The sequence below is a fragment of the Hipposideros armiger genome, unplaced genomic scaffold (assembly GCF_001890085.2).
Source record: "Hipposideros armiger isolate ML-2016 unplaced genomic scaffold, ASM189008v1 scaffold_264, whole genome shotgun sequence".
Classification (NCBI taxonomy): domain Eukaryota; kingdom Metazoa; phylum Chordata; class Mammalia; order Chiroptera; family Hipposideridae; genus Hipposideros; species Hipposideros armiger.
This window is the reverse complement of record NW_017731614.1, coordinates 1,741,824-1,756,826: the sequence shown is the minus strand read 5'-3', so window position 1 is coordinate 1,756,826 and position 15,003 is coordinate 1,741,824. Positions and strand designations below refer to the sequence as shown.

General features: G+C 48.3%; 1 protein-coding gene across 2 annotated transcripts in view; it reads right to left on the bottom strand.

Moving 5' to 3' along the window:
• Nucleotides 1-11,623, bottom strand: part of DRG2 (developmentally regulated GTP binding protein 2) — a 21,618-nt gene extending 9,995 nt beyond the window's left edge. The window contains exons 1-4 of one of the 2 annotated variants that reach the window (XM_019656738.1): nucleotides 11,416-11,623; nucleotides 7,912-8,072; nucleotides 2,034-2,123; nucleotides 1,323-1,383 (exon numbers count right to left, since the gene is read on the bottom strand). In XM_019656738.1, the coding sequence (XP_019512283.1) occupies nucleotides 1,323-1,383; nucleotides 2,034-2,123; nucleotides 7,912-8,072; nucleotides 11,416-11,479 (376 nt within the window). In that variant the 5' untranslated portion in view covers nucleotides 11,480-11,623. The remainder of the gene's footprint in view (nucleotides 1-1,322; nucleotides 1,384-2,033; nucleotides 2,124-7,911; nucleotides 8,073-11,415) is intronic. The other variant, XM_019656739.1, reaches the window with a different exon arrangement.
• Between the last annotated feature and the right edge of the window lie 3,380 nt (nucleotides 11,624-15,003).

The window sequence follows — 15,003 nt, the reverse complement described above, 5'->3', positions numbered from 1 at the left end:
CCCCCTAGAAGGCCCTGTACTAAATGCTTCATGAACATTTCCTCACTTAATCCTCAGGACTATCCCATAAAGTCAGTGTTATCATGTCCATCTTACAGATGAGAAAACTAAGGCTTGGCATAGAGATACTTAACCACTTGCCCAAGAACACAAAGCTAGCGTGGTGCTAGGATTGGAATTTGTCTGCCCTTTCTAGAAAACAGGGTGACAGAAAGCCCATCTGGGGCTACAGAAAGGATCACCGGAGACAACACAGGATGAGGTGCTTTAGGGACTGCCATACAAAGGCCAGACCCCATTATTACGACCAGAGAAGTCAGGCACCTTGCTAACGTCATACAGTCAGGGACCAAAATCGCAGTACCAGGATCTATATAGTGTGGGTTTCAACTATGACCTGCCTCCTCTTCTAAGAACGAGGGGTTGGACAAGGTGATCTCCAGGGGCCAGTTGCCTCCAGCCTCCAGCCTGCGTGCTTCCCCACAGGAGGCCAGACCACCACCAGGCCCCTAGTATGCTGGCTGGGATGGCAGGGGAAACCATCACCACTCCCTTTGCCCAATTCAAACTGGCAGGACCTCACTGCAAGGAGGGCAGTAGAGCGTGGGAGGGTGGATGGCAGAGATGGCACTGGGCACCTTGATAGGAGGCCTCGCTGCCTGGACAGGGTGGAGCTGCAGAGCCAGAGAGGCAGCTCTAGTCCTAGCTCTGCCACTCAACAGCTGAACAGTCATTTAAAGAAGACCCTTTCTCTGTCTGTCCCCAGGGTTCCTCCTGGCTCTGAAAAGGAAACGAGGACACTTCCTACGTCACAGGGCTAGCTGAGGATTAAGTGGAACAATGGTCAGCACAGAGCCCAGCACTTAGCAAGTGCTGGGTAATTAGCAGTTGGTAACCATCTTTGCAAATGCTGGGCGCAGCCACCTGCCACCAGAAGCCATAGGCATGTTCCCATCTCAAAAAAAAAACCAACAGTGAAAAACAAAAACTAAACCACAACCCGAAATGAGGTACAGGCCTCCAGGCCACGGTCTGAGCTCACCAACTAACAAACACCCGCTCCTCACAGGGCATGAGTGGAACACACGGAGTGGAAGTGGGGACTTAAGCCTGTCTGGTGAGCATTGGGCAAGTCATTTTGCCGCCTCAGTTTCCTCATCTTTAAGATGGGTTTCCCAGACTTGGCCAGTGTTCCTTAGGAAGAGAGCACTGAACAGTGAGTATGAGGGGTTGTGAGCCCCCCGCCCATCAACCCAATCTAATCAGTGAGGCTGCCTGCATCCCCTGAGGGAGAAGGCAGACCTGTGTGCCCACGTTCGTACCTTGTGCTGCACCTTCAATGATTCCAGGAAGGTCCAGGAGCTGGATGTTGGCTCCTTTGTACTAGGAAGCAGGAGAAAAGACGGGAAGGTGAGGATGGGACGCCACTGAGCAGAGCCTGCCTGAAGCCAGGATACCCACAATAGCCTGCAGCTAGGCACTGTAGGAAACCCGGAGTCAGCCTCCATGGCCATGTCTGAGCCTTGTTACTCACTGCAGGCTAAGGAGCCAATGGGGAGGGCTCTAGTTTTTATACTCACAACATTCATTGCTCGTGGTTACAGCTCTTTACCAATAAAGTGCTTCACTGTGAGAGGCTCAAGGCCACAGGACCCTGGCTGCCCACGGCTCTGAAGCTTCACGGGAAACAGGATCCAGCCAAGCAGCAATGAGCGACCTGAGCTGGGGTGGTGTGGGGGGTGGGGCACAAAGGGCACCAGGAGATCTGCCATTTACTGGCCTGCTTCCTGAAACCAGTCAGGACTGCAGGACGGGCCCGGCATCTCAGGGGTCTTAGCAGCCAGAACCCTAGAGGTGCCAGTGCTTGAGGGCAAAGCAGCTCAGTTCAGAGCTTTCCTCCACAGGGACACTCGCCCCCCTCGCCATCACCCCCCAACACACACATACCCCATGCATGTATGACACACATATACACAATCGCAAACACAAGCATACACCTTTTCCCCTCCTGGGACCCAGCAAACCCCACTTACTTCAATGACCCCAGGGATACACGTCAGGGTTGTGAACTCATAGGATGCAGCTTCACTGGCGGTGGAGGTCATGAGGCTCAGGAAGGTAGACTAGGAGAAAAGGCAGTCGTTGCATTGAGAAGTCTTGTCCTGGCCTCCTTGGAGAGGTCCAGTGGGCTGCAGGCAGCAGGGAGGTCTCCTCCTCACTCTCAGCTTGGTGATGGGGGTGCAGGTGTGTGTGGAAAAGTTGCTTCCAGCCCCGCCAGGAGGTGTCGGGCATGAGGACCCCTCCATTCCTCAAAGGCCTCAAAGCCTGTCTCAGGAGGACACAGGGACCTGGTTTTCTGGTTTCTAAGTGGGCTCCCCATTTAAATCAGGGGCCCTTTCCTAGCTCCACAAAACCCTCCAGACCATCCCAGGCCCCAGAGTACTTCAAGCAGGCAATAGCCCCATAGCATCCGAAGTTGCTGCTCACCCAGAGAGAGGCGAGATGTGCAAGGGGGTACCGACCTTCTGGTCTGAGACAAAGCCAGATGGTGGGAGAAGGTGCTGAGAGGAAGGGAGCGGTGAGATGAGAAGGACCCAAATGGGAACACTTATGCCACAGTTCACTACGGGAATGGGGCTGTGGCTTGGCTAGGAGACAGAGGTCTGGCCTTGGATCCCCACCTCTGCTGGGGACCCTGGGCAAGAAACTTCATCCTCTAAACTTCAGAGGCCTCAGTGTGGAGTGGGTATTCACCCAGTCTCTACCTTGAGGGGCTCTGTAGGGATTAACGGAGATGATAAGGCAAGTAGCACACCAAGTCCAGGGAGGGGCACAGAAGGCCCACAGTGCTGGAGGCTGTGGCCCAGAGGGTAAGCACAGCAGTGGGCAGCACCAGGAAGAGAAGAAACCCGCCAAGACCTCCTGCACCCATCTACTCAGCAGGGCACCTGGAACAAGAAGCCTGAGGGCAGTTGCGACAGGGAAGGTGCCGCCTGGACCTGGGGCTGGTGCTGCCTGCATCCTGCCCATTCACTGGCAGGCAGGAAAGCTGCGGACAGACCTCACTCATACACCCACAGATTTCTGAAACCCAGAATGGGTCATGTAAAGGAAACACAGATCTCAAAACCAGAAACACTCTGCCCTGGGAATCTCTTAGAAGGCAGGGTTGGGGGAAGCAATGGCTGCTCAGACACTGAACAATGGTTGCTGGAGGACACCCCTGATTCTGTCTGGCCTCTGCTGGAGAGAGGCCTGGGCCCTCCCATGGCTGGAGCCTGGATTCCCGACAGGGAGGTGGGATCTGGCCACAGGGCCCAGACCCTGGGCACAGGCCTTGGGAACTAGAGTGGCTTCTAGCCTGGGCTTCTCACCTGGGAAAGAAGTTCTTGGCAGACTGGAAAATAAAATTGAAAGAAAAGGCTAAAACTAATGAGCCCATAATAACACCCGAAGAGTTAAAGCCTGGAAATCTTCATCTGTCGCCTGTGGGACAGCTGTGAGCACAACATCTTGCTTGGTCATTTAAGGCCAACACGTAAGCATTTGTTCTGCCTTTCCAGGTAGAACTTTTCAGAGTAGCCAAATAGCCCACACTGATGAGAGAAAGTGCTACTTCACAGGGGAACATCAGCTAGTAAGTGAGGAAGGAGTAAGGGAGCTAGAAAACTGCCATTTTATAACCACCAATAAAAATCCCCAGGCAAGGACAATTCAGTGGTGCCAAAGCCACTAAATAGATGTTGACAGGGCCTGACTTCTGGGAGCCACCACAGTAGGGCCCCGCAGGTGACTTGCCGGTGTGTCTGTATGGGGGGAATGTACTATAAGGAGGGGACATAGGGTGTCCCCTCCTTAACCCAGTGGTCTTTTCAATACAAACAGTTCAGGGGTTTTCTGGCACATCCTCCCCCATATGGAACCTGGCCCACGCTCCCAGCTTCCAGGTCCTGGGAAATGCAGTGAATAGATGAATTAGCTAAAGTGCAGCATGAGGAAGTGAGCAGAGCACGCCGGAGCATGAACTTTCTGTAGGACAATGACAAATCAGGGTCATGGCAGAAGGCACTCTTCTAGATTAAAGCAGATGTAGGGGTAACACACACAGGGGCTACAGGTGGTTCTAGAATGGATCCTAGTTTGGACAGACTAGCTGCAAAGGCCATTTGGGGTAACTACTGAAATTGGAAAACAGTCTGGGCATGATTACTGGGTGACGGTTCATTTGTTTAGTGTGATATAACAGGATGTGTTTAAGTAGGAAAATGTCCTTATTCTTTGAAGGTACAAGCGTAACGATTTGTATAAGGCCATGAAGCATGACACCTGTTATTTACTCCCAAATGGTTCAGTCAAAACAAAAACAAAATCCCACCCACACATAAATAGAGAGATAGAGCAATATGGCAAAATGTCAGTCAGTGATGCCTCTAGATAGAGAGCATATTGTACCTGTTCTTTCACCTCTTCTGCAGTTTGGAAATTTTTATTATACAAAATTGGGGAAAATGAGAGAGGACCATGGCAGGATTGAAGACTGTGAGGGTATTCAGCCGGCAGAGGGCACACTTGGGGGAGAGCCCGCCCGCTTTGGCTGGGGGGCTCGTGGGGGCGGGCTCCTTCTGAGGAGCTGAAGCAGGAGGCTGCTGAGCCGCTCCATGTCCAGCTTTTGTGAGGCTGGGGAGTCATGAACACCCTGTCACTAAAGGAATTTGAGTACAGGCCAGAAAACCATATCTAAAAAGGGGGCTCACCTTCTATGGGAGGACTGAAAGGAGTATCCTAAGTGAACTGCAAAAGGCTGGCGGGGGGAAGGGGGGTAGGAGCGGCAAGGGCTCAGCAGTTGGCTTCCAGAGTATTTTATAACTTCCCAGCCTCATCCTACGTGGCTGAGATGATTATGAAAATGGCATTGTATTTCCCAAGCCAACAATGCTGGAGGACAAGGAGAAAATGAATGCAGTTGGGTACTGATAATAAAATCCAACTGGGGTGAGAACGTTCTTGAAGATAAAGAAGCACTTAAATGCCATCAGGAAGGAATCTTTCTACAGATTTAGAAGGAGAGCCCAGTCTCAGTCCAATCTGCACCTGCCCAGCACACACAAACCACCCAACACAACACTGTGTAGTGGGTACACTAAGAAACGTCCCCAACTGTCCCCAGATGGAGTCAGCTAGAGCTTATTTGGTGGGTAATTGCAGGGCTGATGGCCACTTTAAAAACCGAAACCCCCTGAGCCACTGTGCCTGCGTCTAGGAATTCTTCCTCCAGAAACACAAGCTCCAGTGAGCAGAGCTCCAAGCACAAGTATGTCCACTACAGCGTCGTCGAAGCCTGGACAACCTAGTATCATCAGTGGGGCGGGCAGGGGAGTAACAGACTGTGGATGATCCTGTGACCACAGCATGGCATTTTAGGCAGCTGTTAGGAGATAAGGTAACTCTAATATATGAACATGACAAGTGTCCATGGTGAAGTGAAAATGCCAGTGGCAATGGAGGTATGATGCCATTTGCTGTGTGTGTGTGTGTGTGTGTGTGTGTGTGTGTGTCGTTAGAGGGCAGATCAAATCCTGCCCCCCATGATACACACATACCCACTGTACAGGCAGAAGAAAAAACAAATTCATATAAAGGGCAGAGTATAGTCCCCGGTCTGCAGCAAGCACTCAAGAAATGGTAGCTGTTACCAACTTCCCCTATGTGTGGCCCAGGGTGACGGGTTCAGTACATTTTTTAGCTGAATTGATTTAAAAACTGGTCCAGGGCTCAGTTGGTTAAGAGCTCGCTCAAGAGTTTGAGCTCTGAGCAACAGCGGTTCGAGTCCAGCCCGAGCTGAGCAGCCGCTGAGCTGCCAACAGGTAGCAGGATGGCTCAGCTAAAAAAATAAAAATAATAAAAATTAAAAATAAAAACTGGTCCAGCATCTGGCCCAAGCCACCTAGTCATTGCTCCCTTGGCCTGTATCTGAGCAGCCTCCTCACCGGCCCCCAACCAGTGGTTCTTTTTCAAAGTCAGTCAGTGCCCAGACCTTGGTTTCTAAACACCACTCTCCAATAAAAGGAGCCAGGGCTCCTTGTGAAAAATGACTAATTCTAGGGCTTGGGCAGGGAATATACAAGATGAGCCTGAAGCATCTTGCAGCATCAGAAAGTATGGAAGTGCTGAAAAAACATGACAGGAGTATGTCAAAAAGCCAAATGAAATAGCTCCAAAGCTAGAACAATCTGAGTAACAAAGTAACACAGTATGGGATTAGAACCTAAAGTATAAAATAAATTCCCATGAGTCCATACTGATACAAATAAATGATTAAAATAAAATGAAGGCACAAATTAAAATAAAATGAAGGCAGAAGAATTCCGAATAATTTGTGTGGCTACATTCCCCTCCAGGAGGTGGAGCTAAGTCCCCACTCCATGTGTGGGTTGCATAGTGACTTCCCTCCTAAGAGGACAGTGTGAACACTGGAAGAAGCCATGAGTTCACAGCGGAGAAACCTGACAAACGCTCCCTTAGCCAGGTGACCAAAGGCAGCATCCACTGTGATTAGTCATGTTGATAGTATGGACCCATGATATGATGTGATCAAAATGGCAATTACTTCTGTGGCCTTCCTCCCAAAACCCATAACCCGTCTAATCATGAGAAAAACATCAGACAAAACCCAATTGAGGGACTTTCTACAAAATACCTAACTAGCGCTTCTCAGAACTATCAGAGTCATCAAATCAAGGCAAGTCTAAGAGGAGCCTGAGGAGACATGACAAGTCAGTATAATGTGTTCTCCTGGGACAGGAAAAATGAAGGAAACCTGCATAAAGTATGGACTTTAGTTAATAGTAACAGATCACCACAACTAGATTGAAGAACAAAAAACGACAGCAACTTGTCTGTTCCCCTTCCCCCAATTCCCCAGCACTGTTCCCATCCCCCCAATTCCCCAATAAAAAACCTTAAAAAAATAAAAAATAAAAAATAAAAAATAACACATCAATATTGAGTCATTCATGTGACAATTGTACTGTACTAGGGGAAACTGGGTGTGGGGTATACAGGAATTCTCTGTACTAGCTTTGTAATTTTTCTGTAAATCCAAGACTTATAAAATTTATTATAAAAAAGAAAAGCCAGTTGGCTCAGTTCCTTTTCTGCTCAAAACCCTTCAAGATGTTTATCTTATTCCCCACATAAAAATTAAATATGGCTTTTACACTAAACTAAGAAGCTTACAGAGGAAGTCTTCTAGAAAGCTCTGCAGTGGCTCTCAATTCACTTTTCTTCACTCAAGGCCAAAGTTGTATGGTGCCCCCCAAGGTCATCCACCCTCTATAATTTGTCTCCCACTGCTGTTCACTCAGACCCGGCCACGCTGGTCCCCTTGAACACTCCAAGCAAGCTCCCACCTATGGGCCTTTGCAACCCACTGTGCCCTCTGCCTGGAACATTCCTTCCCCAGGGCTCTGAAAGCTCCCACACTTCCTTCAGGCCTCTGCTCACCAGAGCAGCCTTTTCCAACCCCCGACATAAACTGGCAGGATGTCAGCTGCCACCCTGCACACTCCTCCAAAGCAGTCCTCACTACTTGATATACCTGATACTCCATTACAGTCTTTTCTCCCCTGAGAATGGGGTTTCTGTGTGGGCAGGGACAGAATTGTCTCGTTCCCTGCCGTAGCTACAGCACCTGGCACATGGTGCACATTCAATAAATGCGGATGAGTCCGAGAGTGAGTGGAGCTAATTCTGCTAGAGAATGTTCTATTAGGGTGATATAGGGGTGGGCCTTGATCCTGGGTCTTCTCTGTTCCTGGAGCTAGTCCAGAGGGCCAGTGAGAAGAGGCACAGTCATGTTTGAAAGGAGACAACCTGCCTTCCTCCCCAAGGCCCACACTGACCATCACTGACCTTACCCACAGAGGGAAATCCAATCAGTGCCACACGGGCGTCGCCCGACTTCATGACATCGAAGCCCTCTCCTTTGGATGAGGCAGATTTGGATGGTTCCAGGAGCTGGGCCCGATACTTGGCAAGTTTTGCTTTCAGCAAGCCCAGGTGATATTCAGTGGCTGAAGGACGATAAGCAAGATGGAAGGTAAGTGTCCAAAGTATCCAAGCCTGTGGGTCACGGGGGGCCACACATACAACCAAGTGCTAGCCAGGAATATCAGAACCAGCTGGCAATCACTGTCAAGGAGATCAGGAAAGAAAATGCCAGCCCTCTGCTTAAAATGCACCATTGGTTTCTCATTTCATCTAGAATAAAAGCTAGTCTCCTTACTGAGAGATCTCGAGGCCCCAAGTCAGTGGTTCTCAGCCGGGGCAGCACCACTCCTGGGAGCATTCTGGAAATTCCCAGGGATGTTTTCCTCTGTCCCTCTGATTGTGAAGGCCTCATAGGCATTTAGTAGGTAGGCCCAGGGAAGCCAACTGCCTTACAAGGTATAGTCAGTCCAGCACAGCCCAGAATTGTCCTGTGTCCCACCTGACTTTTCATATCCCCGAGACATCCAGAGGGAAAACCTGGGTTAGGATCACAGGGGCCTAGAACCTGTTTCACATGAAAACACAGGGTATTTTTTGCAGTGTGAATAAATGCTGAAATTTCCAGGAATGCAACTCCTGTGTATGTTCAGGGAAGGCAATGGCATGTTTTGTTTGAAACTACCTAGAGCTGCTCACCGTCTTGGGATCCCAGGCCGACAACGGTGACACCTCTTGTAGAGGACCCAAGGCACCAGTACAACACACGTACGCTGGTCTGCGTGGTGGCTGCCACTCCCCAGCGATTCTACTCTGAGGCACAAGCATCTCACTACTTCACTGTAACTTCATTACATCTTGGTTGTGGCCCAGCATTTGCATATTGAAATACACACTATTTTTATTATAAATTACTTTCCTTTTTCTTCTCCTTTATATTACTATTAGGGTTTTATATTCATATAGTTCAAATTCTATGTGTACAAAAGTTTACTATTGATGGAGAATTGATTTCAGGACAGTAAAGGTGGTATTACAAAATCTTCGCTATAAAAGGAGGCGGTGGTTGAGAGTGCGAAGCGGGGCCCTAGGTGACCTGGTCCCTGACTACTTCCCCAGCAATATCTCTTACCACTCTCGCTTTTATTTACTACATTCCAGCCACAGTGGATTTCTTTTTGTTTCTTTAGAACATGCTGACCCTATTCCTGCCTCAGAACTTTGCATTTTCTGTTCCTTCTGTTTCAATCTTATCTTCCCAGGGCTTGTTCCTTCTCAAAGAGGCCTCCCCTAACTGTCCTTGGGGGACAGTGTCATGCAGAGGTTAAGAGCCCGTGTTGGAATCCCACCTTGCCACCATTGGCCATTTTACTTTGGGTAAGTTACTTAATCTTCTTGTGCATCAGTTTCTTAACCTGCAAAATAGGGGTGTTAACAATAACTACTTAATTGGATTTCTGTAAGGCTTAAAGAAAGCACTAAGAATAATGACTAGCACATAGTAAGCACCCAATAAAAGTCGGTTATTATTACTATCTACAGTAACCCCGCCTCTCCCCAGGCCCCTCTCTGCATCATGGTCCTGATTTTTGTTTTCATGGTTCTTATCACTATTTGAGACTATCTTGTTTCTTTAGTTCCCTCCCTCTCATAGGGCAGGACTGGGACAATCACAGTTGTATTCCCCAGCTTCCAATACAGGGCAGGTGTTCGGGAAATGTTTTAGCAAATGAATAAGTGAATTGGTGACAGTGAGAAATCATCAAGAATGGGTTCAGCAACAGTCAGGTTCCCATGGTCCTTCCTGTCATCCCAGCTCATGAGATTCTGAGCATCTCCAAAAGGAAGGACTACGTCTTAATCGCCTCTACATTCCCCTTTTCTACCGCTGTCAAAGTGGCAGCATCTCTAGCCTCCTCTAAGCCTCCCTGCTACTTTCCTTGAGTCCTGTAGATGATACTCCACAGGGAAGCCAGAGGAAACTTTTAAAACAGAAACCAGACTCTGTCTCTCTGGCTTAACACTGTCTTCTACTAGCTCCTACTGCCCTTAGAACACAACCCAGACTCCTTCCCAGAACCTACAAGGCCCTACATGATTAGCCCTCTCCTTTCCTATCACTGCTCTCCAGGCCCAGACCTTCTGATCCATAAACACACCAAGTTTGTTCCTGCCTCAGGGCCTTTGCACCAGCTGTTCCCTCTGCCAGGAACAGTTTCCCCCCAGATTTTTACATAGCTGGTTCCATCTTCTCATTCTGATTTTGGCTCAAATGTCCCCTTCTCATGGTGGTCTTTTCTGATCATTCCACCTTAGTAGGCCCAGCCCCACCCCAAACACCCTGCTGTATCACCCTGGTTTGTCTTCACAGAATTTTTTGCTGTCTTGTTTATTTGGTTACTAATTTACAGGCTATCCACTAGAAGGTCAGCTCCATTAGGGCAGGGATGTGCCTGCTGTGTACACTACTTTAACCACAGTGCCTAGCACATAGTAAGGGCTCAATAAAGATTTATGGCATGCACGAATGATAGAAGCCCCTGAACACCTCAGCCTTCAGAACTAAATGGAGCCAAGAAGGACAGACACTGAAACCAGCCACCTTGCATTCCTTGCTTCCTGCTCTTATAACCCCACAACAGGTCTGGCCAATCACGGGGCCTCACCCACCTTGGCCAGTCGCATCCCCCATTACTCCAGATCCTCCTTCTGATCTAGAATGTTCTCCTAACTGTCCCATGAACACAGCATGCTCACCTAGGCTCCCATGCCTTTGCCTCAGCAGTGCCCTTCACCTGGAATACCCTCCCTCTACCAGCTCAAGCTCCACCTCCTCCTGGAAGCCTTCTTAGGTGTCACCATTCTTCTCTCCTCACCTCTCTTTTCTGATCTCTTCCAGCCCTTACAATCCCAAGTCCAGATTTGATGCTTCATTATTCGTATGTTCTATCTATGCTGGGAGGTTTACCTTAAATGCTGAGTGCTCTTCATGTGCCTAGCGCTCTGCATATGCTATCTAGTTTAACTCAGCTGTGAGCTAAGATGGGGCAGGGGATTATTATCCTCATTTGAAGATGAGGACACTGAGGCTCAAAGAGGTAAAGTGACTTTCCAAGGTTTCACAGCAGGTAAGTGGTGGGGCCAGGGTTCAAAGTTAGATCCACCAGCCTCCAGAGTCCTGATTGCCTCCACTACTCCACCCAGGGTTTCCCGGCTGCTGAGCGAGGGTGTATCTGTGTGAGGTCTCCTCCGGACTTCTCAGCACAAAGGGAGGGGTACTCATCCTGCCTCGGCACTCATCCCGCACTACTCCGCGGCCTTCGAGCCGGCTCCAGCTCTACCGTTGAACAACATCCCCCCCCCCCCTTAACAGACAGGAAAACTGGGGCGGACAGAAAGGAAGGAAGGCCCCTCTGAGCCGGCCCTCACCCTTGTTCTTCTGCGTCCGAGCGATCTCTTTCTCGATCTCGGATATCTTCTCCAGGATCCCCATGGTGTGGCTGAGCTGGGCGCACCGACAGAGACAGCAACAGCTCCAGAAATTCCGGCCTGGCGGCGGCGGCGGAACAACCTGCACCCGGAAGCCCACGGATAACAGCGTCCTCGGGCTCCTGGCGCTCCGACATTCAGAGTCCGAGCGGGCAACGCCGAGCGGAGTGCCAGACACAATTGGTTCCGTCCTCAGGGCGGGCGGGGCTGGGAGCGGTAAGGCAGAGAGGCTCGGGCCGGGCTAGGTCGGGCAGGGGCGGGGTCGTGCTGGACCAAGGCTAAGATGGGTAAGAAGAGTAGGGCGTAGGAGCCAGACAGGGAATCTTAGGTGATGAACCCTGAACTGAGGGTCGCGAGCGTAGTTGACTTAGCGGGTGTAAAGAAAAGTCGCTGAGGTGGTTCTTATTTTGCGTAGAGGTTAAAAGCGGGTCCCCATTACCACATTAACCGAGTGTTCCAACTTAATGTTACTATCTGCCATCAGATACTTCCTGATATGATGCAATGTAAAGTAGACAACATCTCTTAAGTGGAATTCTCGCCCAAAAATACTGTATCTGAGTTTAGACACGAGGAAACATTAGAGAAATCTAGAAAGTGGTACATTTTATTAGACAAATGGCCTGGGCTCTTCAAAGTTGTAAATGAGGGGAGCGTGGGGGGGGGAGCAGGGGCATTGTTCTAGATTAAAAAGTGTTATATAATGGGTGGACGGACCTTGCTTAGATTCTGGTTGAAAAATTTTAAAGCCTCTATAAAAACGATATTCTTAGGACAATTGGTGAAAATTTGACTTTGGATAGGATATTAGATATTATGGAGTAATTGCTAATTTTCCTGGGTGTGATGATGTAGGAGAATGTCTTTATTCTTAGCAGATGTATGCTGTGGTATTTAGTGGTTGTCTTAGTCTGCTCAGGCTGCCATAGCAAAATACCACACAGTGGGTGGTTTAACAACAGAAATTAATTTTCTCACAGTTCTGGAGGCTGGAAGTCCGAGATGAAGGTGCTTCCTGTGGTTTGGTTCTGGTGGGAGCTCTCCTCCTGGCTTGCAGACTGCCGCTTTCTTGCTGTGCATCCTTACATGGCTTTTCCTCCATGAGTGTGTGCAGGAAGGGAGAGACAGAGAAGTGTGTGCAGGAAGGGAGAGACAGAGAAAGATAACTCTCTGGCGTCCCTTCTTATAAGGGTACTCCCATTATGAGAACACCACCTCACGACCTCATCTGCTCCTAATAACTTCTCAAAGACCCATTTCCAAATACCATCATATTGGGAGTAACGGCTTCAATTTATGAATTTGGGTAGAAGGGAGACACAAACATTCAGTCCATAACAGGGGTTAAAGAAAGTTCATGATGTCTATATCTTACTTTCAATTAGTTCAAAATAGTAGAAAGCAAGCTAAAGTATGTAGCAATATGTTAACAGTTGTTGAACTTGGGGGAAGGGTACATGGGTATGTATTGAATTATTCTTTCAACTCCTCTATATGTTTTTAATAAAAAGTTAATGGGGGAGTAGGTCCTTGAAAGTTATATTATGTGTTTAACATTCATAACTGTGTTAGCTTGGTTAAATTTCTTAGCCTCTCTGAGCCTGTTTCTACGTCCTAAAAATGGGGTAACATGGTTGCTATAAAAATGAAATAAGATAATTGATATAGGGCACCTGGCACATAGTTTACTTGCTCATAGCTCTCTTTGAAGTCCCAGCCATTGTAAGTCATTTCTCATTTTTGGTTCTCACATTAGTCCTCAGATTCAACCCACATTTATTCAACCCAGGTTCTGGGCTAAGTAGGGGCTTTTGTAAGCTTTGATGAGCTTGCCATTCTCATCCACATTTTACAAATTGAGGCTACAAGACATACAGAGTGCCTGGCCTGGTGGCTAAGCTGTTCAATCAGCAGAACTTTCAATTCCACGTCCAGTGACCCCCAAGTAACATGGTAGGCTATGGATAGGAATGTCTACATATAAGGTTTCTGTAAGGTTTAAAGAAGATGATATGAAAGCCCTTTGGGAACTAGGGTGGTCCATGCAAATGTGGAGGCTTGCAAGAGCCCTGGCCCAGGAGTGGTCTCTAACTCCTCTCTGCCTCCACATTTTATGACATGGCTCCCTGGTCTCCATGTACTGCCACACTTATGTCCACAGGGGTGTGTTCACTTCTGGTTTATGTTTGAGGAAACAGAAGCTTTCTGGAATATGATTCAACATCCCAGAGTCTGGGCATCTCTGCTGTTTTGTCTGCTTCAGTTGCAATCGCTAGTTTCTTCACAAGTAATGTGCAAATCATGCCTACTTCAACGGTCAAGGGAGATAACCTGCATATCAGGCTTTCTCTAGGCAACTGGCCTTTCCCACTTGAAAGGCCTGGGTCCTCCAATCCCAAACCACAAATGAACTTTGCTTGTTCATGCTACCCAAGGAATCTTTGAGATACAGTTTACAAACTTCTGAGGAGGCTGCTTTTGATTTGTGTATCAGAAGACACAGTAGTCTCCCCTTATCTGCCAGGGTGGTTTCAGTCACCCTGGACAACCGCAGTCCAAAAATACGTATTAAATGGAAAATTCCAGAAATAAACAATTCATAAGTTTTAAATTGTGCACCATTCTGAATAGTGTGATGAAATCTCACACCATCCTGCCCAGATGTAAATTACCCCTTTGTCCATAGTATCCGCACCATATACGTGCCCGTTAGTCACTTAGTGGCAGTCTCAGTTGTCAGATGCACAGTTGTGGTATCTCAGTGCTTGTGTTCCAGTAAGTCTTATTTTCCTTAATAATGACCCAGAGTGCAAGAGTAGTGATGCTGGCAATTTGAATATGCCAAAGAGAAGCCACCTTCCTTTAGGTGAAAAGGTATGTATGCATAGGAAAAAACATAGTATACATAGGGCTCAGTAACATCTGCAGTTTCAGGCATCCACTGGGGGTCTTGGTATGTTTCCTCCATGGATAAGAGGGGTGGGAATGACTATACTATCAACGGAGTGAAAAGGCAACCCGTGAAATGAGAGAAAATATTTGTAAATTATATATCTGATAAGGGGTTAATATCCAGAATATATAAAGGCCTACAAGTCAACAACAACAAAACAATTCAATTTTTAAAATGTACAAAGGGGACTGGCCAAGTGGCTCATTTGGTTAAGAGCTTACTCAAGGGTGCGAGCTCTGAGCAACAGGATCACTGGTTCTATTCCCACATGGGCCAGTGAGCTGCACCTGAGCAGAGCTGCTGCTGAGCTGCCAACAGGTGGCAGGATAGCTCAGGTGGTGAGACCATGTGCTCCTAACAACAAGGTTGCCTGTTCCAGATGGTGGGCTATGCCCGCCCGCAACTAAAGACTGAACTCGGCACCTTGAGCTGAGCAATGCAACTGGACTTGGAGCTGAGCTTGCTGCGTCCTCCACAACTAAGATTGAAGGACAACAACTTGGCTGCTCCCCTTCCCCAATTCCCCAACACTGTTCCCCTCCCCCAATTCTCCAATAAAAATCTTAAAAAAATAA